This window comes from Mytilus californianus, unplaced genomic scaffold (assembly GCF_021869535.1).
Source record: "Mytilus californianus isolate M0D057914Y unplaced genomic scaffold, xbMytCali1.0.p SCAF_3, whole genome shotgun sequence".
Classification (NCBI taxonomy): Eukaryota; Metazoa; Mollusca; class Bivalvia; order Mytilida; family Mytilidae; genus Mytilus; species Mytilus californianus.
In genome coordinates, this window is record NW_026262679.1 from 17,214,713 (window position 1) to 17,242,575 (window position 27,863).

The 27,863-nt window shown below is 31.9% G+C and overlaps 2 protein-coding genes across 5 annotated transcripts in view; one reads left to right on the forward strand and one right to left on the reverse strand.

Annotated features, from left to right (window-relative positions):
* Positions 1-23,848, forward strand: part of LOC127734024 (semaphorin-2A-like) — a 49,404-nt gene extending 25,556 nt beyond the window's left edge. The window contains exons 12-22 of one of the 2 annotated variants that reach the window (XM_052243574.1): positions 3,963-4,143; positions 4,811-4,920; positions 6,771-6,964; positions 9,579-9,640; positions 10,607-10,909; positions 11,220-11,312; positions 11,892-11,936; positions 14,650-14,696; positions 18,545-18,665; positions 20,270-20,344; positions 22,782-23,848. In XM_052243574.1, coding sequence (XP_052099534.1) covers positions 3,963-4,143; positions 4,811-4,920; positions 6,771-6,964; positions 9,579-9,640; positions 10,607-10,909; positions 11,220-11,312; positions 11,892-11,936; positions 14,650-14,696; positions 18,545-18,665; positions 20,270-20,344; positions 22,782-22,828 — 1,278 coding nt within the window. In that variant the 3' untranslated portion in view covers positions 22,829-23,848. Of the gene's footprint in view, positions 1-3,962; positions 4,144-4,810; positions 4,921-6,770; positions 6,965-9,578; positions 9,641-10,606; positions 10,910-11,219; positions 11,313-11,891; positions 11,937-14,649; positions 14,697-17,728; positions 17,780-18,544; positions 18,666-20,269; positions 20,345-22,781 lie in introns of those variants that run through there. The other variant, XM_052243575.1, reaches the window with a different exon arrangement.
* A 1,880-nt stretch (positions 23,849-25,728) lies between these two features.
* Positions 25,729-27,863, reverse strand: part of LOC127734022 (uncharacterized) — a 144,937-nt gene continuing 142,802 nt past the window's right edge. For all 3 annotated transcript variants that reach the window (XM_052243567.1, XM_052243568.1, XM_052243566.1), the window contains exon 23: positions 25,729-27,718. In XM_052243567.1, coding sequence (XP_052099527.1) covers positions 27,654-27,718 — 65 coding nt within the window. In that variant the 3' untranslated portion in view covers positions 25,729-27,653. The remainder of the gene's footprint in view (positions 27,719-27,863) is intronic.

The following is a 27,863-nucleotide window of genomic DNA, read 5'->3' on the forward strand; positions in this document are numbered from 1 at the left end:
TTAAAAGTGTACAAACCCCTTATTAACTTAAAAATCCGAAAAAAATCCTTCTTACAAACTAATTGGCGTCTATGTCGACATGAAAAGCATTGAAAATATAGTTTATGTAGTCCATCGCACTTCAGCGTTACCACCATCGCACTTCGGCGTAGTTATCTACAATATAACGTCACAATGCCACCATCGTACTTCAGTGTGATCAAAAACGCACCTCAGCGTCAAACCATCGCACATTAGAGTGACCATCGCGGTTCAGAGTCCTACATATAAATTTGTTTTACATGCACACGTATAAAAATTGCGGTTTTTATCCAACGCAATCATAGGTTTGAACGTTGTTTTCAATTTAGACTTGTTTATATTTTATCGTTTGGGCTTGTATTATATATTTCCTTCGGGTTTATATGATCCGTTCATCCTATTTCGACTCTTTAAAATTCAAGAGTCTATCCTAAATTGAGATAAATTATATGGCCTTTTAAATACCGTTTCGATCCTTAACATCACTGAAGAGACATTAATTGTCGAAATCCGGATATGGTGTACAAATTTTTGCACCTCATGTTTGCGGTATACCATCTTCTCCGCAAGTTTATTGTTTTCTGTTTGGTATTAAATTGATAATTATGATTCATGTTACATCTCGTGATCGATTTATTTGGGAATCGTCAATGGCAGTCAGCAGGGTTTAAGAACATCAGTTGTTCGACCTGTTAGTCAAATGCGATTTGTTAAAATATACTTTTTACTTTTTTGGTCTTTTGGAAAATGTTGTTTGTGCTGTATTTAGACCCCTCTACCAAGAAATTTGTTTTACATGCACACGTATAAAAATTGCGGTTTTTATCCAACGCAATCATAGGTTTGAACGTAGTTTTCAATTTAGACTTGTTTATATTTTTTCGTTTGGGCTTGTATTATATATTTCCTTCGGGTTTATATGATCCGTTCATCCTATTTCGACTCTTTAAAATTCAAGAGTCTATCCTAAATTGAGATAAATTATATGGCCTTCCAAATACCGTTTCGATCCCTAACATCACTGAAGAGACATTAATTGTCGAAATCCGGATATGGTGTACAAATTTTTGCGCCTCATGTTTGCGGTATACCATCTTCTCCGCAAGTTTATTGTTTTCTGTTTGGTATTAAATTGATAATTATGATTCATGTTACATCTCGTGATCGATTTATTTGGGAATCGTCAATGGCAGTCAGCAGGATTTAAGAACATCAGTTGTTCGACCTGTTAGTCAAATGCGTTTTGTTAAAATATACTTTTCACTTTTTTGGTCTTTTGGAAAATGTTGTTTGTGTTGTATTTAGACCCCTCTACCAAGAAATTTGTTTTACATGCACACGTATAAAAATTGCGGTTTTTATCCAACGCAATCATAGGTTTGAACGTTGTTTTCAATTTAGACTTGTATATATATATATATATACAACTCGTCTAAACATCAGCCCAACAATGTAAAATCTGTAAATTTGCTTTCGCAAATTTTTTGTTCTTCCCTCGCCGGGATTCGAACTCATGCTACTGACATATCGTGACACCAAATCGCCTGCACTGTATCCGACGCGTCACTGCTGGTGATCCGATGGATAAATCTGTTGTAGAGTTGTCACTGCTTTCAGACGTATTTATATATATATATATATAATATATATATATATTTATATATATATATATATGATCATGTTTGCTCAAAACTTTTGATAAAATTTGTTAACAGAAAAAAACGTGGAATATGTGTTAATGGGATAGCTACCAATTTATGTCAAGTATAAAAAAGATGTTAGCTTAATATAAATAATTTCGAGGTGGTCTTTGATGTCATTTGGTTGCGGCCTAATTGGCATTTAATAATTAAAAAAAAATATCTTAATTAATTCATGTTCAAGTTGAACTCTAGATATTTCTTGGTAATTTGTTGCGTTTGGGTGGATGTATGCATTTGAAGGTTAACGGGAGTTTATAAATATCAAAAATTATCTTCAACAACAGACAAGAATCTAACAAAGTTGTAAATAAATTTCCCAACAGATTATTAAACATTGGTCAGTCAATTCTCTAAAAGATTTAAAATTAAAAAGATGGAGAAGATACTAGTAAGATTAAAACACGAATAATTACAACCAATGAAATTTTTCCCTTAATTGTGCCAGGAACATCAACGTGTATTAAAGTTAAACTGGTATCTTCTCAATTCATTTATGTGGCCAGAATCACTTGTATGGAAGGTTTTGTAAGTTTTTGTGACGTTCGTTTTCTTTATTCTAGTGGTTTTTTTAGCGTTATTCGTGTTACCAAAACTTTACAAACAGAAATAAGTAAATTGATTTACTAAAAACTAATTGCATATAAATATATATTGTTTTCTGTTTGGTATTAAATTAATAGTTAAGATCCATCTTGTTACATCTGGTGATCCGTTTATTTGGCAATCGCCAAAGGCAGTCAACAGGGTTTAAGAACATCCGTTGTTAGACCTGCTAGTCAAATGCGTTTTGTTAAAATATACTTTTTTCACTTTTTTGGTCTTTTGAAAACATGTCTAAATTGAAAACTACGTTTAAACCTATGATTGCGTTGGATAAAAACCGCAATTTTTATACGTGTGCATGCAAAACAAATTTCTTGGTAGAGGGGTCTAAATACAGCACAAACAACATTTTCCAAAAGACCAAAAAAATGAAAAAATTTATTTTAACAAAACGCATTTGACTAACAGGTCGAACAACGGATGTTCTTCAACCCTGCTGACTGCCATTGGCGATTGCCAAATAAACGGATCACAAGATGTAACAAAATGGATCTTTATTATTAATTAAATACCAAACAGAAAACAATAAACTTGCGGAAAAGATGGTATACCGCAAACATGAGGTGCAAAAATTTGTACACCATATCCGGATTTCGACAATTAATGTCTCTTCAGTGATGTTAGGAATCGAAACGGTATTTTGAAGGCCATATGATTTACCTTAATTTAGAATAGACTCTTGAATTTTGAAGAGTCGAAATAGGATGAACGGATCATATAAATCCGAAGGCAAATATAATACAAGCCCAAACGAAAAAATATAAATAAGTCTAAATTGAAAACAACGTTCAAACCTATGATTGCGTTGGATAAAAACGCAATTTTTATACGTGTGCATGCAAAACAAATTTCTTGGTAGAGGGGTCTAAATACAACACGAAAAACATTTATATATATATGACATAGTTTTTGTTGTTTGTTTGTTTGTTTGTTTATTTTACCGTTTAGTTATAGTGGAGCTTATGTTTAGACAAACGATTGGAAGCGATTCACAAGAGGAAGAGAAGTATAGAAACAATAGTGCTAGAGGAATTAAACATTGAAAACAACACGTTATACATTTTATGCGTCCGAATCGCTTTTCTGGATTGACCTTCAGCAGGAACGCTCAAAGCCGAATATTTGAAAGCCAAAGATGTATAAGAACCTAAACAGTTGAAGAGCTATATGACCAAAAAGGACCTAAAAAAATAGCCAAATCCGTCTAAGGTCAATTTTGCCTGAAGGAGTTAAAACCTTAGTTTCTAATAATTTCGAAATTTATTAACGAACAATTCTAAAATGCTTTGTATCGAAGTACTGACTACTGAGCTGATAATACCATCGGGGACTGATAGTCCACCAGCAGAGGTATCGACCCACTGCTGTAAAAAATGAAAACAACACGTTATAAATTTCATACGTCCGAAGCGCTTTTCTGGATTTACCTGCATCAGGAACGCTCAAAGCCAAATATTTGAAAGCCAAGGATGTATAAGAACCTAAACAGTTGAAGAGCTATATAACCAAAAAGGACCTGAATAAATAGCCAAATCCATCTAAAACTATATTAAGTCTTGGAAATATAATTTCGTTTGTGTTAATTGAGTGTAATACAAACGCATTATTATTATCAAAACTTGTTATTTTTTTCAGTGCTCAAACGATTCAATGTCTCTCGCTGAGGCCAACCTCCAATTCATTGCCAACAATCCCTTAATGTATGCATCAGTGCAACCGTTAAATGGAGAACCGATTTTTGTTTTGTATCAGACGGAATTACAACGACTAGAATTGCATCGTAATTTGACGGAAGTGGTGTTTTATGCTGCATCAAGTAAGAAAGTTACTAAATTAATATACCTCAAAGGCTTGGTGGTTAACTCACAAAAACAATTAAAGTTTTCCAAAGAGGCAAGACTGAAGCTTGAACGCAAGTGGCACTACTACTGTCTCCAAAATATTTCACAGAAAATGTGTGAAATTTATAACATCGGTCGATTTGGAATTTTGCTAACATCTATTGTTCATTACTTTTGTCCCGAACATAGTCTTTACAGACAAGAAAATAGATAAAATCAAGATTTTACTTTTAGTCTATAAGTTTGTCTGGTGTTTTACTCAACTTCTTCTAAACTGTTTGTACAGGCATATCTAATACCATATTTCCAATTCTGCATGTGCAAGGTATTTAATTTTTAACTTATTTTGGTAAATAGACCAAATCTAATTGGATTAACTGTAATGTATAATTAAAGTCATCATATATAGTAGCTCAATTGTTAAGCTATGAATAACAGGTCATTCATTAATTTGAGCCTGTGTTTGTTTTTTAAACCAAGTCGAAAATTCCCTAGTTAAGCTTTCACTTGAAAAAGGAAATCAATCATTATGTCATGCACATTCTGGACAAGAAAAAGTTCATGATATATATTGTTTGATAGAATATAAATAAAACTTTATTTCATCTGTATATGTATGTGTGTGTGTGTCTACCTTTATAGATACTGGAAAGGTCTATAAATTGTTTAATAAGGATGGCAAGAGGACATATGTCTCAAGTATATACTCGGTTTCCCTAGATCAAGAAGTTATTTGGTCCATAGAACAGCTTGTAAGTATTATGGTTAGATTGTTAACATTCTAAATATTACCAGCAATTTCATTGTGTTATAAATTATCCTGTTTCTCATTATTAACAATTTTACTAAAAATGGCACAAACCTTTACCACTTCTATGAGAAACATTTGCTTATAAGTTTTAATTGCATATCATCAAACCCATAACTGCTTAAATATGCCTATCTGTTGGTCCATTGTGGCCAGCTGTTGGCTTGGTCAGATTAGGTTAACGTGGAAATATTCAACATTCAACATTCAACATTCAAATTATTTTTTTGTTTGTTAAACATCTTTTCTTTCAATTTTTTTTTAATTCGTTTTCAACATTCAACATTCAACATCCAAGATTTAATTTTTCAACATTCGATTTCAACATTCAACTTTCGTTTCTAACATTCAACATTCGTTTTCAACATTCAACATTCGATTTCAACATTCAAAAATTTATTTCAAATTTTTTTTTTTCAACATTCGATTTCAAAATTCAACATTAATTTTTTTTTTAACATTCATCATTCGTTTTCAACATTTAACATTCGTTTTCAACATTCGTTAAAAATAATAAAACAAAAAACAAACAAAAAATGTTTAACAAAAACAAATATTTGAATGTTGAATGTTTCATATTGAACCAACTTGACATCCGTGCTGAAAAAAAGGCATAGGTAAATGATTCTGTATTATTTAGAAAATATGGGTTACGTTTTTAGGGGGTGGGGGTGGCACATTGATAACAAATACATCGGACATAAAATATAAAATAACAATTTGTGATATAAGTTAAAATATATGTATAGATAACAAACAGAAAAAGAAAATATCGCTCCCGAGGTCATATCTATAGAACTACCACAGACAATGATCAGTAAAAAATCATTCTAGTCCTCTGGATTAGATAATTCTTTGCACACCAAAATTAAGCCACCTTGAAGACTGCAAGTGCCCAATTTTTTTTGATGTTTTGCGTGATCACAAAACGCTGCTCGTACTTTTTAATGAGTTTCGTTGAACACCAGTCTTAGGTCAAAAGTGTTTTACTACATTGTATATAATAGTTTTATTATTTCATATAATAACTCATTCTTAACAATATTTCCATAGTCGTCCTTCCCGTAATTTTATTTGAATTAGCTTTATGAAGTGGTGTCAGTAGTGTAAAAGACACTCCTTATCCTTCAAGAGCATCTGGGGTCGTCATCGTATATCTGGAAGATTGGTGATGCTGAATCTAAACTTTTATTTGTAAATGTCTATTGATAGTTGTGTCTTTTCGTCTTTGTTCTTTCAACTATCGTGTTCTCTGTTTTATGTTATTTATAGTTTCTTTGATAAATAATATGATTCTGAAGATAAAATGTAAATTATTACGAGGTTTTAGATTTTAAATTATACGGTTATTATGGAAGGCTTAGTGAAAACTCACTATCAAATATGTTTATCCTTTGTTCTAAGAGTAGTTTTAGGGTTTCAGTTTTACACACGTTATATTGGTACAGTCTAGATTTTTCAACATGTCTATTTTCTTGTTTGACTTACCAAATTTCAACATGTGGTACAAGTAAAAGTTTGATAACAAAAATAAAGAAGACATAACAAATGAAAACTGTTCAGAAAACCATTTTTCCTATAATGTCTAGCGGTCAATTTAAGAAGCTGAATTCGTTAAATTTATCAAGGAATTTGCGTTCGTTGTCTGCTAACATGGCGGCAAAGGAAAATTACTTTAACTCAAACTTAAGTCAACGGGAAAACTCTCTATTATAATTATAATAATTGTTTTATTTTTATTTTTATACTGTGTTGCTAAGAAATCAACATACCATACATTGTTTTATTTTAAAGGAAGGTTCAGTGTACGTAGGGACGGATACTAAAGTACAACAAATTAATGTTATCAATTGTGAACAGTACCGACTGATAGATTCCTGTGTAAAAGATCCGCATTGTGCTTGGATAAACAAAACAAAGCTATTACCAGAAACTGAAACCGATCTCAAGTGTCGTGCTCTGACTTATATTAAAGATCACAGTCTCCTGTAAGTTGTGGTTTTCAGTTGTGTAATCAGCGTTTTTATTTATTCAAGATTTCCCATTTACTTTTGTGTTGATTCTATTCAAACATTTTATTTTTCCAATATGTATCGCTATTTAGTTATTTAAACTTATGGTACTACATCCTCGATATTTATATGTTGACTGCTCAGTTTGGACTTTTCGCAGACTGCTTACGGTACTTTTATTCAATATCCGTTGAAAGTGTACTGACTAATTTCTTAGTCTTGGAAAACATGTTTCATTCACTATAATTCAAATTTGACTTTGAACTAGTTTTATGATGATAATAATAAATACTTTATTTAAAGAGGGTAAAATCAGTTAGTACAATACTAATCCCCCCTGATGCCCTCTGAATAACTCAAAATATAATAATATAATATATACATATATACATATACATAAATACAACTTATTATGCTAAACAAATGATGAAAAACATACAGATTATAAGACTTACTGTTACGTTTCATGAACATATTTCCTAAATGATGTATATGACAAATATATGGATTTTTAGACTATGGATAAATTTCTGTGATAATCATTATTTCGTTGGTTTTACATGTGTATATGAACCTGATAATTAGCTTTTTTGTTCTAAAAACAAGAAATTATGATACATTTGTTTGAACTGTTTTGTCTGTTCTGTCTTTTTTTTTTATTTCTACAGGAATACTGTTCCAAAGGACAGTAACGGACTATTGAAATGTATTTTTCATAAAAAAACTTCGTGGACTTGGTATGAAAGACAATTGTTGTCTGATGAACGCAAAGAATATCTTGCGTTGACATTTTGGTTATTGTTAAGTAATTGACACAGATAATCGGGTACAATACTATTTAAACACTTATACTTTAAGACTCCTTTGTGATATATGATCCTTTTTGAAGAGTTAACCATCCTAATTGTTTGAATAAAGTTTTTGACGGTGTATTATATGCTTTATTAAGAATGATCCTGGCTGCTTTTTTTTCATCACTATTTGAGCTGTACTTTGTACATATCTTGTATTCTTTTTTGATCTTTTGACCTTTTTTATTTTATTATGTGTTTAGTACTAATCTGATAGGTCAAGTCGTTTTCAACTGATTTTTACAGTTTGTATAATGTTGTGGTATAACACCAATGTCCAAAGTTAGGGAGAGGATCGAGCGATCGCAAGCTTGTGTATCCCGCCACATTTTGCATGTGCCTGTCCCAAGCCAACCCCCTATAATCCAGTTGTTGTCGTTTGTCTGCTATATTTGGACTTTTCTTTAATGGTTGTAGTATAGAATGAAGTTCTCAATTACCTGGATGTGGAAATCTGGTATCTAACTATTATCGTGTGTGTCACTGGCTTTTGGCAACATGGTTTCACGCAAAACAGTAGTCAGGGCTTGTCAATTGGGATGTACAAAATTACTATCGTTATACATTTCCATTCATAAAATAAAACTGTTTGCATTAAACTTTATAGGAATTTGTTAAATATGATTTCCTTTGAAAGAATAAGTATATTCAGAGGTATATCATCAAGTTATTCTTTGCACAAAACATCTATGGCTCATTAAAAAAAATACGAAAAAATCTTTATGTACGAGTTAAACATTTTAGAGTAACCTACGATCAATTTTCATATTTTTTTTTGTAATAAGAATCCCTGACCTTCATACAAATCAATGTAGTCCTCCGGATTACATACATTTTGTACAAAATAAACTCCCAAGCCATATCGAAGACTCTAACGATGAGATTTTCTTGAACAATTTAAAATCAATTGATGAGTCTGACAGTGTTAATATTATATATGCGAATGTTAAAATAGTTTAGTAGAAGATTTGAGAGAGAAATTTATACATCCGTTCTACATGAAATATTAACCTATCATCACAAACTAGTGAAAAAAGTGCATGATATGCCAAAAAATTCTATCGAAAATTTGTTGTCAAAATTATTAATTTGTATCCAACGGTATTACAAAAAAAAAGGAATTTTCTAAGTTAATTATTTTAATACTCTATAAAGGTTGATGATATGATAGTGTTTTAGAATGTATTGCATTTATAATCCATTGTGTGTAAATATGTACAAACATTAAATGGTACTCTTATTACGCAGTCTTCTGCGTCTCCGTTTTTCAAAAAACATATCTAAAAAAATGTTATATTGTTATTCATTATATGTAGTCAAATAATTATAGAATAACTAATCTAAGAATTCAAACAGAGAAAAATATTCAGCAAGGGACCTAACAACACATTAATTGACGAATGCGCATAGTGCATGTGTTAATTATCAGTGTTGTTTGGTCACGAGTTGAATATTTTTTGATATTTGAATTCTTTTTATTACATTGACATTGTGCTTTTTAATGGAAATAAAGTAGAAAATGCAAGAGACTATACCCTTTTCTACACATTCACAATTTGCTTTGATGCAAAGTCTTCGACAACGTCTTGACAACATCTTTTGTTGTATGACGTCAGAGGAGTGAAATTATCGAGTGTATTTCACATGTTAAATATCGGTTTTTATTCACTCGGAAATAACGATAATTCATTGGAACCAATGTAATAATAAAACATATTTACGTATTCTTTTTTCCAAAGAAATAAGGAGGGAGTTTACACCCACATCAATTACAACCTGTCCATGGATACTTCGTATGTTGGTACGTATTTACATTGGGCAACTAAAACATTACCATTTTTTTCAATTTATGTAATAATGTATTTTATTTTAATCTGTCATTGCATTTGTTTTGCTTAATGCGTTTTTAGTTATATATCTTCAAGATTTTTTCGATGTTTGTGCCTGTGTTCTTTTTATTTTGTATATAAAGTTATCGTTCAAGAGATCAAATGTACTGATGCTATTCCCACGTTTGATCAGTTGCAGTATTTATGTCTTGTAATTTGACGTTATTACATTTGGGGTTTCAAAAGGATTTAAGTTGTTAATTGTTAGGGATTAAATTAAGGTTAAATTGATTAAGTCAGAATGACTACCGGACTGGTAACGCGATGCTATAAAACCTGATTTAATCCACTTCTTGTGTCTAGTGTCTCCATAAAAAAAAACAAGTATAAAACCAGGCGTAGTTCATTTCCGTTCTGTGAAAATTGACTCCACCCAACAGGCAAAATAATATCTGGCTAATTCATTTACTTCATGTGGAAGGTTTGTCACCTAAACCCAGTGACCAAATCATCAGAATAAAACCTGCTTTATCCATTTACTTACTGTGTCTGGAATGTTTATCTACCAAACCACCAGTATGAAACCTGGTTTATCCACTAACTTCCTGTGATTGGAAAGTTTCTCTACCCAACAACCAGTATGAAACCTGGTTTATCCAATTACGGCTCTTGGAAATTTTCTCCATCAATCCAGCAGTATAAAAACCTGATTAATCCACCATCTTCCTGTAGAAAATGTTTCAACCAAACCAACGGTATAAAACATGATAAATACATCGAAACAGCAATACAAAACCTAGATTTATTCACCTATTTCCTGTTGAAAGTGTCTCATCAAAACATCTGTATAAAAGAGTATCGCTATATAGACTACGGATTGTTTATATAATAACTGTATATCTTTAAAATATATGTAAATTAGTATTTTATTTGAATAGGTCCTCCAGACAAACCAAAATATTTGCAAGTCATTAAGACAACGATAGACAAAATCGATCTCCGATGGTTACCAGGATACAATGGAGGATACGATCAAACGTTTGTTTTTGAGTATCAGATTGAAAGTGCAAGTTCATGGAGTGTACAAGAGTATAATCCAGACGTCAGTGATAAAAGTATACAAACTTATCAAATCACTGGACTTGCAAGCGGGAAAGTATATGCAATAAGGATGTGTGCAAAGAACAGTATTGGTAGCAGTCCACATACAGCTTCCATTTCCGTATCGACAGCAATCACAGGTATAAGTTTTGTCTCCATCGTGTTGACCTACTTCTAGTAATTGTTAATGCTATTGTTGAATGCTCTCAACTATGTTGATCTCTGGGTGTTTTTGAGGTTTGTGTGTCATTGGGTGGCTGTCTGGTTGACCTATACACAAAACCTCTTTTCAATTCATACCTTAATTATGTTTAAAAGTTGCAACAAAAAAATATATAGATGTAACAGGTCATCAATATTCATTTTACTCTTTGATACGTGCTTTATTTTAGAAATATATTACATATTTTAACATGTTCATTACGTAAAGATATTTACTTTTTTTTTCAGACGTCTATACGATTCTTTTTATAATTACAATATGTATCCTTGCATCTGTTATCTTATTCATATGTTGCAAATGGTGCTTTGAAAGACAAAAAAGTAAGTTAAACATTAAAAACTGCAGAAGTAAGATTTACCTAGGTCTTTATTCATTATGTTTATTTGAATAATGGTCTTATTTCTGTTATTTTTTTATTTTGCATTAATATCCATTGACTATATATTCCATTGGATATTAACTAATAAATGTATATCACTTTTCTGGTCAGATTCAGAGGTTGTTACTGCTGTAAAAATGCGTAAATCTCACATAACAATACATGTATACATGCACCTGATCTAAAAATGCAATAAAATGTGTTTTAATCATTTTACGAAAGCATGTTCTAACAAACTGTCTCAGTATATTATGTTACACGTATCGAAGACAATACACCTTTATGAAATGTGCCTATTGGTACATAATACTTATAGGTTTGAATGTCCTTTTGGTGTTTTTCGCCTCTCTTTTACATTATTAACAATATTGAATATTGAGAACATAAAATCTACAACAATTTATCTTTACTGCCCGTGTGTTACTCTTTTGAAATGTGACAACTTCTATAGTCTATGAGCATAGTGAATATGATATTTTGTTATTAAATCTAAAACTAATTGGCTATTTTCACTTTCCAGGAAAGCCAACTGATAATCAAGTAGATGCAGACATTCAAATCAAAGGTATGTCAGTTCATATGGTATAATGAATAAAAAGAGATGTCGAGACTACGTTAAAAAGACATCAACCCAAAAATAAAAACAACTAATCAGGTCAAAAACAGCCGTCAACAGTATACAATTGTCTATACAATATGTCAAGCTTTAAATTGTCCTCAGTCTAAAAACAATTTGAATACATTAAAAAGATACTTTCAAAGATAAACCAACAACACCAAATTCATCAGATAATTAAACTATTAAGATATGACATTATATAATCACTGACGAGGTTCCTGACTTAGGATAGGAACATGAAAATGTGGCGGGGTAGAACTATATAGTTTTTGAAACCTCAACCCTCCCAAATTAAAACCCTATCAGAGTAACGTCAAAAGGCAGACAAACAAACCTACAACAAAAATGTTTTACAGGACAATTACGTAACACTGTAAAAGACAATTTCAACGTAAATATAAACACAAAATAATAAACAAACTTATTCCATGTCAGAGAAAATTAGCAGTTACTATTCAAAAGTACTAAACCATGTCGATATGAATTCGTTCCGTTCGTCACTCGAATCTTGGTGAGAAACAAATCATTGAAGATTTCATGCAGCAACGTCATAAACAGAACACGATAATACGATTTTGGTTATAACAGAATACAATGTAAAGATGCATGTGCTTTGAATGAAGAAAACCGAAACATCACTGCAAACATTGGCATATCGAATAAACGGAGAAATGTACACTGCATATTAAGAAAAGCGCTATCAATACACACTATCAAGAAAAGGACCCATGGTATAAGGAAAGACCGTTTCAATTATCATAAGTTTTGATGCGAAATTTAACATGAAATATTCTAATGTCAATGTCTAAACTGGGCATCTGTTACTATAGTTGTTTGAGTAAAGCTAAGTTGATTTAAAAAAAGTTTATTTTCAAGTTTGTATAGAAAAATCTTCACAGAATATATCCTATAAATATCTGCGGATATTGTAAAAACATCTTTCAAATGTTGTTTCGTTGAGTCTTTGTAAAGTTTTGCCACACACTTATCTATAACAATAAAGAAATAAATTTACAATAAGGATTTTTTTGGCAAATTTAGTTCCCATCGAAAACTAATTGCTTGTCGGTAAACTCTATTCTCTAAACAAACATAAATATTATCAAGCAAAACACCAATCAGTCTAATGGCTTTAATATTTTATTTGCATTCCCATTAGTAAATGTTTGTAAGCATTTCAGTTATCAATTATTACATAGACTGCTTACTGCACCTCGAAAAAAATATGGACACATTATTAGAATGAAAAAGATTAGTTTGAACTAGACAAGTTTAAAATTTGTATTAAAATATCTGTTTTGGATTGGAATAAGACCTTATGATTGAGAAGTGTAAAAAATGTGCAGCTGACTGTACTTGGGTAACAACTCCCTCAAGGAAAACTAGGCTGACACTGATTATAAATAAGAAGATGTGGTACTACTGCCAATGAGACAACTCTCCATCCAAGTCGGCCTTCAACACAGAGCCTTAGATTTGATTAGATTAACTGATTAAACTGTTTTTTTTTTCGTTCCTCTGGGTATTGATGCTCACAATTCTTTATGTATTTTGATTTCCAAAAGATTTATGGTACACAATTGAAACTATTTCATACATTTCACTTTGATAGCAAATAAAAGGATATGGAGTAAATGTACATGGGACAAAATCGCACACAATACATATAAAAAAATAAAATAAATAGCAATGAACAGTGCTTTTATTCTTGTTCTTCATCTTGACAGTTGATGTAGGGTCTTCAATAATGAACGAATCATTCATACCCTACAACAAGGTCAAGACGGATATCTACTTGTTCTAGTCGACTGTTTGAATTACGTTGTATATACAAAACACTCATTGTTGTAATCAGCAATATGGCGTTGGGGTGCTCCACTATATTGGTAGCATGCAGGATTTCTGTACGTTTTGAACATTAACACAAACCATATATCTGCGGCATAATATGGTCTTATCATACTTATCTTTTGAATTAGATCGCACTCCTACTGGTTGGGCGATATCCTTATGTGAAATACCAACTTTCATCGACTTCTTTTGTTTTTTTTATTATAACGATCCAAACAAGTATCAGAAGTAATCATAGATCTTCAGTAAAAATTAAAAGCTAGTGCAGATTCCTGTCTTACATCGGAGATGTTTCGATCCTAATATAATCATCAAAGACACATCAAATAATACAACCTTTCCTGTGATAGGAAATATATAACCATGCAGCTCTATTCAAGTTACAAGGATTTTGATTGCCATACTCTTTTGAATGCTAAAACTTGGACATTGAAACATTTCATGTACAGTTTGCACAAAATGAAAATTAAAAGTCTCAACATAAATGAACAATCTCAAGATGTAGACAATCTGATAAAAGGTTAGAGTTTTATAGGGATTTCTCAGTGTACATGTATTTTGTTGACGCCGTTTGATATCCATCCCCCTAAAGATGTCCTGTTTTTGCAAAGAATCTCATAAAATCAATGTAGAACGCATTGTTGTATTTATTTTCAAAAATGCATATATATATTTATATTTCAATAATTATGTTCACAACATGTTACGATTTAAAACATAATTTATTAGATATTAATTATACCTGCAACATTAGTTACATATCAAATTGTCTACGCTGATTGAATTAATCGTAAAATATCCTTTTTAGCGAAACCTTTAAATGGAGAGGTTGTTTTTCAAATCGAAGATGAGAAGGTAACTATGATATTTAGTACACTTATACGAAGTGTTGGATTTTTAACATATGATTTCTGATGAAACATTTGATTTTCAAGTGATGAAATGAGTTACATGCATAAATAAGTAAAGTATTTTTAAACATGAAATATCATCTAAGGTTTTTAGTGTTGAATAACTACAATTATATCTAAAAATTCAAATAATCTTCTTCACTTGATAAATAAATTTAGAATACCCTACCAACTTTTCATGGAATTTACATTGTTTTTTTTTTTTACACTTGATGCAATTCTATATCATTTATAGGAACTTCTTAGGAAGAAAGATAAGAAGTTAGCAATATCCTTTAACTTTACGTTCCGCTATATAGATGATGTTCTCTCACTAAATAATACAAAATGTGGTGACTATGTTGAACGAATCTATCCCATCGAACTAGAGATAAAGGATACTATAGATACAGTTAAGTCTGCCTCATATCTTGACTTACATCTAGAAATTGACAATGAGGGTCGGTTGAAAACAAAACTTTACGACAAAAGAGATGATTTCAGCTTCCCAATTGAGAACTTTCCATTTCTATGTAGCAACATTCCAGCAGCGCCTGCATAGGGAGTATATATCTCCCAATTGATACGATATTCCCGGGCTTGTATTTCCTATCATGATTTCCTTGATAGAGGATTGCTGCTCACAAAGAAGCCAAGAGTTCCAAATGGTGAAGTTGAAATCACCCCTTCGTAAATTGTTGGTTGACCGTTATGGAATAACCGTTTCACAGATGATATCGGATATGTTCCTTATGTCGTAACTACAATACCCTTCCCTTTTCACGAATGTGACCTACCGAATTAGACTATTTACCAGATTTGTAACAACATAAGCAACACAACGGGTGCCACATATGGAGCAGGATCTGCTTACCCTTCCAGAGCACCTGAGATCACCCCTAGTTTTTGGTGGGGTTCGTGTTGCTTAGACTTAAGTTTTCTATGTTGTGTCATCTGTACTATTATTTGTCTGTTTGTCTTTTTATTTTGGCCATGGCGTTGTCAGTTTGTTTTCGATCTATGAGTTTGAATGTCCCTCTGGTATCTTTCGTCCTTCTTTTATGTATAACATTTAGCGGACTGTACCCGATATCGTTTGCTTATGATACTGTAAAGGTTTTATTTTAAATTTAGTTATGATGGTCTCATGCATTTACAATATTTCAGCTACTATTTGCAAGATCACCCAATTCTCAATCTCAACACACACAAGTATTTCGAAAGTCACTGATGACGTATATTAAAATAGGCGTTTACCTGCGTGAAAAAAATATCTGCAAACAACTAATAAGGGCTTAACAGTTAGCCTGCTGTAACGAAACATAGCATACCTTTGAAAGTATTTTGTAGTTCCAAGTTTCTTTTTTTTGGTCAACAGACCTGACTTGAAAACCATTAATTAATTGATCATTGAAAAAAAAGATGAATACACATGAGTTTCAGCTTTAGGTATGCTCCATGTCAATGATAAGAAGGGGATAATAGATTTGAAACATTTGCAGCATCTAAAACATGGGCTGCATAACCGAAGAAAATGACAAACAAAACATATTCAACTGAAAAATGGGCAGCAGAACAACAAATATATCAAATTAATTAATATATATACAAACTTGAAGTCTGGAAAATGTTTGAAGGCATAAACATAATCTGTCAAATCTTAGATTTTAGTGTTTTAATGTGGATAGTTAGGGTCACAAAGAATCTTTTTGTGGAATATCAAACCACCTTTTCTAATTCTTACCTAATTTATCCTTTTCCGGACCTGTTGATTATTTCTATTTAATCAACGTGTGGTTCGTTTGCTCTCAGTTCTTCATTTGTCGAAATTCGAGTATGTCGTCAAATTTTCTTGCTTTCCTCTGAATTTGCTATTGTGACAACATGTAAAAAGGCGACCACGCCTGATGACGTCACATAGAAAGAACACCTCATTGATCAGGTGGATTGGCAAAAGTCTCTTGACTAACCTTAAGACATCACCAAACACTATTACCATCGATACAGGTAAATTTTCTAATACGAATGCTTGTAAAAGTTTGTAATAAAAACAAGGTTTTCGAGGACGAAGGTCGTACAAAATTTTTACCTAAAGAGAGAATACAGACATTGTAAAATAACACAAAATACAACAATGAAAACCCCTTAACACATTTACGGGTAATTTATTTTCAAAAATTGTTGTTAAAACATATTCAAGAATGTGTAAAGTTTTCGTCAAAAGACAGCAAACAAACAGCATAATAAATTAGGCAATGTCATTTAATGTTTAAATTCATTTTTACATTTGGACACGTTCCTGTGAAAATGAGGCGGGATAAACTAATGGGACATATAAGACTTATAAGTCAAAGAGAAACTGTTATTGCAATTGCAATTTAATTAAATTATTTGATATGACATTGACACGTTTCAGAATGGGAAGTTATCACACTAAAATTGAGAATGGAAATGGGGAATATGTCAAAGAGACAACAACCCGACCAAAGAGCAGATAACAGCCGAAGGCCACCAATGGGTCTTCAACGCAGCGAGAAAATCCCGCACCCGGAGGTGGTCCTCAGCTGGCCCTAAATAAAATTTTGTACTGAAAATGGACGTCACACTAAACTCCAAAACATATAAAGGAACTAAAATTTAAAAAACATACAAGACTAACAAAGGCCAGAGGTTCCTGACTTGGGACAGGCGCAAAAATGCGGCGGAGTTAAACATGTTTTGTGAGATCTCAACCCTCCCCCTATACCTCTAGCCAATGTAGAAAAAAGAAACACATAGCAATACGCACAGTAAAACTCAGTTTAAAAGAAGTCCGAGTCCGATGTCAGAATAGGTAACAAAATAAACTAAGCAAAATGACAAGGATACATAAATTAACAAACATGTTAAACAAGATACACTGTAATCGATGACGATATTACTATAGTAATTGACTGATAAAATCAGTTATAAACGTCCATCTACCAAAACGCTATTACATATTGAATATAATTTTAGAAATCAAATAACAATCAACAAATCAAACATTTAGAACAAACATAAATATCATCAAGCAAAACACCAATCAATATAATGGCTTTAATCATTTATTTGCAATCCAAATTAGAGAATATTTGTAAGCATTTCAGTTATCAATTATTACATAGAATGCTTACTGCATCTCGATTATAAAAAAATTGCTGAAGCAACATACAACACTGTACAAGTGTCTATAAAGAATTATACGTTGATACCATTATCTTTGTTTAAGCCTTGATACATTTTTTGTACATCTTGATAAATTATACGGAGATATCATTTGTAAAAAAAATATGGACACATTATTAGAATGAAAAAGATTAGTTTAGACTAAACAAGTTTAAAATTTGTATTAAAATATCGGTTTTGGGTTGGAATTAGACCTTGTGATTGAGAAGTGTGAACAATTTGAAGCTGACTGTACTTGGATAACAACTCCCTGGACGACAACTAGGCTGACACTGATTGGCATGTTTTGTTTCGTTCCTCCGAATATTGATGCTCATAATTCTTTATGTATTTTGATTCCCAAAAGATTTATGGTACATACATTTCACTTTGATATCTTCTTGTTCTAGTCGACTGTTTGAATTGTGCATTACGTTGTATATAATGCCTTTAAAACACTCAGTGTTGTAATCAGCAATATGGCGTTGGGGTGCTGCATTATATTGGTAGCATGCAGGATTTCTGTACATTTTGAATATTTTGATATTACTATAGTAATTGATTGATATAAAATCAGTTATTGAACATCCATCTACCAAAATGCTATTACATTGAATATAATTGTAGAAATCAAATAACAATCAACAAATCAAACATTTAGAAGAACTAAATCGAGGAATTCAACTTGGACATATTCTGTGTGGTGAATGCCTTATGAAGGCAAATGAAATCAAAATGTGCATAAAAAGTAAGTTAATTTAGTTCTTTTTCATTTTATCTATATTTCTGCATTGTATTCGTTAGCTCCTAGACGGTACAAATAATTCGTACGGTAAACAATCATGAGGTACGTTTATACCTAGCTTAAAACTTTTGTTTGCAATTTAGACATGCCTAACATAGAAATAAAAACAGAAATTCTGACTTCAAATTCAATTAGTAAAGAAAATAAGAATGCTGTCATAATTCAAGAAATTACATATATGTTGTCCCACCCAGAAAATATTGTTCTTGGCTAAAATCGTCATGATAAATTACAGATGTTGAGATCAAACTGCTACCAAAGATTATAAGTGTTATACATTTACAATATTTATTCCTTATTACTAACAGATTCAAGCAGAGCCATTTTCAAATTCAAATTCAATTAAACATACCTGCAATCGTTAATACGATAGAAACTTAATAGAACAATTTCAACAACAAAAATCCTTAAATAATCAATCAGTTAAAACGTTTGGCAAAAAACATAGTTGGTGCCCGCAAATCGACTAAACATGGTGGCTTTTGTCACACAACATAAAAAATATTATATTAAAAAAACTTATTGAGGGAACATTCTTGTTAAACTTTTGAGAAGTAGAACAAATCTATGACAATGAATCAACGATTTGAGCGTACTTAAAACATGTTATTAGAAATTTGAAACATGAAACAAGATACAAAATATGAATTAAAAAACCTTCAGTCGAAGAGAGAAAAAGAAAAAAAACCAGATTAACACTTCACAGAAAACTAGCGATAACGCAACACAAACACCAACAAAACTCGAGAGAGAACTTGCATTCACCATAAGGATAAACAGTTCCTACTCCACCTGTGCCACCCGTCGTGTTAATCTTGGTCAGAAAAATCCACTTTAAAGTTACTTTCAATTATGTCGACCCGAAAAGATAGTAGTAATGACAATATGAGCATATCTATGGAAGAACTATTTAAAAACGATAACCCCAACCACAATGACGCCGTAAAAATAACAAAGAGACGACTTCAACTTTACCATCACGAATCATTGGTTCAGCAGCTTCCTTGTAGACAGCAACCGCCTGTCGAAGGAATATCTCGCCGCGATATAGCCTTTTAGTGTTGATGCGTCTTTAAGCTATTACGAAACAAGCAATCAATCAATCAGTCAAGGAAAACCCAAACTTTAAAATATCGAGTATACTTGAAAATATATACTCCCTATGCATATGCTTATTAATTCTGTGAGGAGACTCTTCTATAAAGGATAAAATAAAGTTTTGAATTCTGGCTGCTTTCCACTAACAAATCGAACCTACCAAAAATACCAATTTTTTGTCAATCATATTGATTCTTTATCAAGTCGATTTCAGAAAATAAATACTGTAGCTTGACAATTATTAATTCAGCATGCTTTAAATAATCGAATTAAAAGATCGTTTACAAAAGAAACATATCAATAACATGGTATTAAGATTATATTTATTACATTTTGTCTCGAACCCATCTTGGACATTCGTTTTTTATTTTTATTAATTAAAAGTGCTTTTTATAATTTTTATCATTATGTTTAGTGAACTCCGTCATGATAATGCTTTTGTATATCAGATAATGGAAAACACCAAAAGAAAAAAAAGAAAAAAGGTTTCAAGAAACTCAGAAATGGAGTAAACGGAACAACAAGTAAGTCAGTCAAATATGTTGAACTGTAATTGTTTAAATTATTGTCGTGACATAAACTTTTTACCAGTGAGTATGTGGTCACAGCATGTTTATTATATCGGTGTTTATTTTTTTAATTTTGAAATATGATGAAATGATATTCAACTGTAAGTTCAGTTTCTGTATTTGATACAGTAGGTACAGTGCAAACGGCAAAATAGGCAAACTGCCAATTCATTAGTGTTTAAAACAATTTGCACCTTTTCAATTTTACTTATAAATGGTGGTGTTAAATCAAATTTCATATTTTTATTGTGTAGTGCTAAATGTTTTCGATACAAAATAAAGAAATATGATTTATCATCTCTATTGCACTAAGTAATTGTAACACTGACAAACTAAAAAATATTTTACGTTTAATTACTAATTGAAAAAAATATTTCTTTGACTATGCATTTTAGGTAACTTTTGGTCACATAGCTCCTATCGTTACTAAGTTTTTAAATGGTTAGGTTCGGGCGTTTTAGATGAAGGTAAATAAAAAAAACCTTCAGACGCACGAAATGTATTTATTAGCACTGGGTCAGTACCACTGCTTGTGGACTATTAGTCCTCGAGGGTATCATCAGCTCAGATATCAGTGCTTCGGTACTGACATCATTTATAACATACTTTTTGTTAATTTCCGTTGATGAATTAAGTCAACAGTAGTTTTCCCATGCTTATATCATGCTTACAACTCGCCCAAATGAATTAGGAAGAGAAAAATCAAAGTAACAAAAAAAAAATTAGGGAATCCCATGAACTCCAAAATGAACTAGACCGATTGCGTCTACAGGGTAAGCATGCATGCTTACATATGAAATTATGTAGAAACTAAGGTTTAAAGATCCTCAGGCAAGGTTGACCTAAGATAAGTTTGGTTATGTTTTTTTTTTTGGTTCGTTTTGAGTATATAGACCCTATTGTTTTTAACATATTAATACAGCCATGGGTTTCAAATATTTAAGTTTGAGCGTCCTGATGATGGTTTAAAAAAAGCACTCCGAACGTCAAGAACTACTGAACCAGACATATTTAATATGTTCCATATGTTTTACTTTTGTTCTGATTAAAAGTCTACTTTTGCTATTTTGGCAATCAAAATACGATTCATTGGATCATCTATGTGTTTTTAATGGTTTAAAAGTTAACATTACATTATACTTGATTAGCCTGTTAATTTGGTTATTTGTTAACAAAATAGATTCAACTTCAGTCAGAAATATGGCTGTTGTTTTTCATTTATTCCGTTGATTGATAGCGTTTGGTTTTGTCCGTTTTTATGGACTTCCCCTTGTAGAGTTTGGCTTTGAGTTTGTTTTTTTGTTATACCTTTTTTGTAAGATTATGGTTAATGTATCTTATTTGATTCGATTTTATCTTTAACACTTATTCACTATTTTCATAAATTAAAAAAAAAATAGGATGGCTTCCGACAAGCGAGACTGTCATCAATTTCACATACATGTATGCAATAACGGTCAACCTAGTTAAATGTAGCTATACTAGATATTGGAAAACCATAGGGCTCAATTCAACTACTATAAAATGTGTTTTGTGTTTTGTGAGAAGGAAAACGAAAACATGCGTTCTTTAATATTTCCTATTGTATTAGCTACATTTGGATTGACCATTAAGGTCCCTAATTTCCATGTATTACTTTTATTAATGTACATGTACGACTCCGTCTAAAATCCATATAAAAGGTTATTAAGGGATGGATATCCTGATCATAGTTAATTATTATTATTTTGTTCAGAATGTGCAGGTACCTATACATGTTATATCAAAAGCTACCTGAAATATCTATTTTAACCCGTGTTCATCAAATAATATGGAATGCACTTTGATGCAAAGGTAAATACGTTCATCTCATCGCACATCGGGAAAAATTAATGGATGTGATTGGTTAATCGCCGTTACGTGGAAACCCCCTATGGATCCGTAGGGGATCAGAAGATTTCATCGGGGTATCATGACGTCATGGCTACTATAATTGTTATTGTATTTCATTGTTTATCTTCATACAAAACTACAGGCAAAATCCCGTGTGCAATATTCATTGAAGCCGTTATACGGTTCGCTACTGACCCCTTTCGAATCCATAGAAGATAAGTAAAAACTAACTCTCTAAGATTCCGTCAGTATCAAACCATATAACTAATAATGTGAAGTTAATTTATTTGCAATCTTATTATGATTCTATGTTTTTCAACAAGCAGACAGTACGAGAACAACAATTAGTCATTACACGATATGTACCAACGACTAGTCAAATAACGAAACTCAATATTTGTAGGCCTTTTTGATTCCAATATTTTTTTAAATTGCAAATTGTTTTAGGGACTGATACTGAATAATACATGAGTCCTGTTATGGTTGTGTACTTACACATGTACATTGAATTATTTTGTAGATCTTGCGTTTGAAAATAGTGCAACCAAACAGACCACTTCTTTTTGACATTGTGTTATACTACTTCACTTCGGTAACCAATAAATATCTGCCACATTTTACCTATTCAAGGAAGAAAATGGAAAATCCATCAATGAAGGAGTTAGTAGATGTGTATAAACTGATGCTGGAATCCTCGTTCCATGAAATAGAATACGAAATATGTGTATCTATTGCGTTTTATCAAGTTAACGACTGCATATGTTCATGTGGTGTCATACATTTAATTATATAACATTTGGTCGGCTTACACTTTGAATAGATGTTTATTAAAATAAGAAGAATTGTCTAATAATCAATATTACCTTAACCGAACAACAATGTCGTATCAGTGGTCCTAAATATTTGCTTACTTACATATTATCATGTTATTACTTTCTATACAAGACGGTATTGTGTGCTAGTATAAACATTGAAACCTGCAACCCTAAATGTAACATGTAACCAATACTATACTTTTTGTGTATCTATTGATATTCGGCTAAACCATACAAAAGCGGAATGGTTCAGATTTCAGTATTGTATGTCCAAAGCTAGGATCATAGTCAATATATGTTTCATTTCCAAATCAAATTCGTGTAGTGAACGATCATAAATGTTTCCGTGTTTATCTAATTGTCATGAATACTCTACGTACTATCTTATACAATGCCGACAATATTACATCCAGATATTGAAACGTTATTGTTTGGAAATTATGAAAGTAATTTCATTCATACAAGTAAATGTTTGTTTAGAAATTTATTTCTTCCATTGAATAGTCATATACAATTTAATTCAAAGTCGGAATTTAGTCGTTACTATTTACACTGTTTTCTTTCCCTTTTATATTGTTCATGCTCTGAAGGATGTGTATTTTGGGCCACAGATATATTTATTGTGCATTTAATTAAAAATACCACATATTAGTTGAAATACCGTGTTACCATTGCAATTACTTGATTTATTGTAATAAAATATTATGAATCTAAAAGAAACTTTTACATGTTTTAGAAAATATAACTTGTTATAAACTACTTCTTCTTAAACATATGTAGTCTGATTTTATTTTTGTTTTGTTTTGCTTAAATGATCTTAAATACAAAAAAGAGACAAAACAAATTTGACAAATTTATCCAAAGGCCCGAAATGTCATTAGCGAAAATCCATCAATTGTAAACGCAACATTACTGATGAATTCAGTCGAGTCAGGCAATGAACTAAACACAAAACAAAAGACGTAGATACTCTTTTAGAATAAGATAAAGCTGTCATGTCGTTGCTACAAACTAAGGAATCAATTTCAGACATTAGTAAAATCTTCAAATATTGTTTTTATCGGAACTTACATGTACATTGATTTTGTTTTTGAAAACTTAAAACATAACTAAATATATATTGCTATATATATATATACAGTAATAAGAACTCACGATCCTACATTCAGTCGATACCGTTTACATTTGTTGTCATAGGACGAGGTCATGCATTCTTAAGACAGTTTTTGACGTTTGTACATTAAATCCGTTGGATGTGTACTGATTGAAACCTTCGTTTTGAGAACATGGTTTAATTATTAGTTGCTATTTGCTTCGAACTAGCTTTCAGTTGTAAATGCTCTTTTATCTTATATTTTTGGTGCTTCGTACCGATCTATTGAGTTGCAAATGATTTTTATACAATTTGTTTTATGTTCTGCTGTGTCTTCACTGTCACAGGTTTTGAGCGCTCCCAACCATGTTAAACCTCGTTACATTCTTTGTATGCCTGTCCCAAGTCAAGAGCCTGTACATGTAGTTCAGTGAGTGTAGTTGTTTTATGTCTGTCATATCAGTTTTTCGTAAATTTTATTGTTTTAAATTAGGCCATTAGTTATCTCGTTTGAATTGTTTCACATTTTTCATGCCGGGGCCTTTAAAAGCTAACTATACTTGTGTGTTTCTCATTTTTAACAAAGTGTTTTCACTGCATCCTTGAACTGACAAGGTCAAAGTGCCGACTTGACATTTTTTCAGCATTTGTCCTAATTTGTTATGTAGATTTTGTACACCTAACTACAGAAATCATCAAATAAAGGCAACAGTAGTATACCGCTGTTCGAAAACTCATAAATCGATAGAGATAAAAACAAATCCGGGTTACAAACTAAAACTGAGGGAAACGCATCAAATATAAGAGGAGAACAACGACACAACAAAAACACAACATTAAAATGTAACACACACAGAAACGAATTATAATATAACAATGGCCATTTTCCTGACTTGGTACAGGACATTTTAAGAAAAAAATGGTGGGTTGAACCTGGTTTTGTGGCATGCCAAACCTCCCGCTTTTATGGCAACGTCAAACACAACACCAAAACGACAACATCACATGACAGGACCACAATACAAATAAATGGGAGAACATAAAGGACAAAGAAACACACGAATAATAGCTAACAAAAGGTACTAGGCTTAAAATTCAATACGCCAGACGTGCGTTTCGTCCACACAAGACCAACCAGTGACGCTCAGATGAAAAAAGTTTGAAAGCCAAAACAAGTACAAAGCTGAAGAGCACCGAGGACCAAAACTTCCAAAAAGTTGCGCCTAACACGGCCAGGGTTTTCTGCCTGAGACAAGAACTTCCTTATTATTCAGAATAATTTATAATTTTGCAAACAGTAAATTTTATAAAATGACTATATAATAGATATACATGATAAAACCAAAGTGGGGACTAACTACAGAATAAAAATGGATACATTACATAAAACAACTTAATCCAACACATAAAAAAATACACAGGCGAGTTAGCCAAAGCCTCAACGCACAAAGCGACGTCACATTTGAAATTCTAAAAAAACACACAAAGTGACGTCACATTTGAATTTGTAAAAATATTTCCCAAAAATAAGATAGGATTAGGATTGATTAAAGATTAGATTTGTAATACTGAAATTACATTTATTAATAACAATGAAAATTACAATACTTATTAATATCAAATGGTAGTAATTAGATAATTAATTGTATTATCTAGCTATGTCGGTGTTTCTTCTGAATCAAACTGTAAACCAAATATATCGTATAAATTTCGTTGAACCAAACTAAAATCTAATAAATGAAGGGGGTGATTAATTGTCTTTACCATAACACACGAATATAACAGAAAAGACGTTAAGACATTTGACAAAATCCGACGAGAACAACAAATATAACATCAAAATTAAATACATGAATTTGGGATAGAAAGGTACCGTCACACGTCTTATAACAATGCGGTTTCACACTCAGCAAAACAGTCACAATCGGGAATAAGTCACGTTCGGTAATTAAAAGATCAGACGACGTAATGACACACCACAATCTAACACGTGGTAAAAATGTCCTTAGTTAGTTTGGACAAAGACACATCGTATGGATCAACCAATTGGTGATGGTGTCCGTAAAATTTACGGAGTGTCATTTTTAATCTGTCCTCCTCATAACTTTGTTGGAGCAGTTTCTGCGTAAGGAGCACACTCCTGTATATGAAGTCCGTATAGAGTGACAAGCACGAGAATAACGTATCAATTGAGATATGTAAACACCATACGAAGGGGCAGAGGGTATGTTACTGCTGAGAAATGGGAAATTGATAATTGGGAAGTTGAAATCGTCCCGTTTATCATAGATTTTCGTGTGAAGTCGTCCATCTGTGTCAATATTGAGGAAAAGATCAAGGTATGAAGCAGTCCTTCTAGTATCAGTAGTATCCTTAATTTCAAGTTCACTGGGATGTATGAGATGTAAGTATTGGCTGAAATATGGGTTATTCAATGATAGAACATCATCAATATATCGGAAAGTAAAATTAAACAATTTCGCAAGGTGCTTTTTCTTTTTGTCTTTTAAAAGGTTCTGAATGCATTCGGCCAGTAGGGGTGCACAATTAGTTCCCATTGGAATACCGACTGTCTGTTGAAATATAAAGTCATTATTTATCACATTTATCTCAGCCGCGATCTGAAAATTCATATCCTTCTGACGTAGATTGTATGCCAATAAACGCAACAATGGCGTATATAAAGTCGTCCTCAACCAAATACTTTGACGGAAAGACAAAGATTGAAATCAAGCGTATTGAAGAAAATAAAATATCATCATATAGTCTATTCTATTAATTTTGGGGGAGCAGTTTTATGAGAAGACACTTAAATGTTGGCAGATCTTTGGTAATCCTTGTTCAGTTTATTCACAACTGTTTTACACGCTATGTCTGTTGTTAACGACTTTATAAAGTCGTCTTGAGTATTTAGTTATACATTTATTGTAATTGTCGCTGAGTTGCTGTCTCATTGACGTAAACACATCTCCTTAAGTCATACGACGAATAAGATATTAAGCGGCAAGTACAGAAAGATATAAAAATAAAATACAATATAGAAATACCACATGTCAAGCCCCTCGTTTATGGCATTAATTGTGAAAGAGATTTCTATTGCAGACAAGCCGGTTTCAGCAATGCGGGGAGAGTCATGTAACAATAATGGACATTTCAATTAACGTCTATGTCATGTATGTTTTGAACAATACATGTATCACAATAACTATGTAGCACATCTGGAAAAGCGACTTGTAAGACATAAGCGTGTTATCATTTCTGCATGCGTTTTTGTTATGATTGATTATTAAGATCAGTTGCTTTAAATTGTTTTTCGAAACTGTTCATTATCACACAAGGTTTTCCTTTATGCTGTTTATCTCCTGTCAAAAGCTGTGTCCTTTGTAATTTAAATTATTGCCTTAGTGGTGATTATTTAAACCAGTTGAATAATTAGCATGACAATTTTTTACTTTGACGAGACAGCTGCTTTGGTAGTCTAGATTTACATGTTGTCAGAACTGCAAGATTGATTTTCAAGTGCTTGGTCACAGGTTTCATTCAATTGGTCTGTTTAAAAGATAAAAAGATTTAGCATCAATATTGGACTAAATACAATAATTCTCGATATGTTGAGAAATTCCTGTAAGAAAGTGGTAGATTAAGCAATAGACAGAAACGCCATCAATTTCAGATGTGGAGTTCATGAAATCAG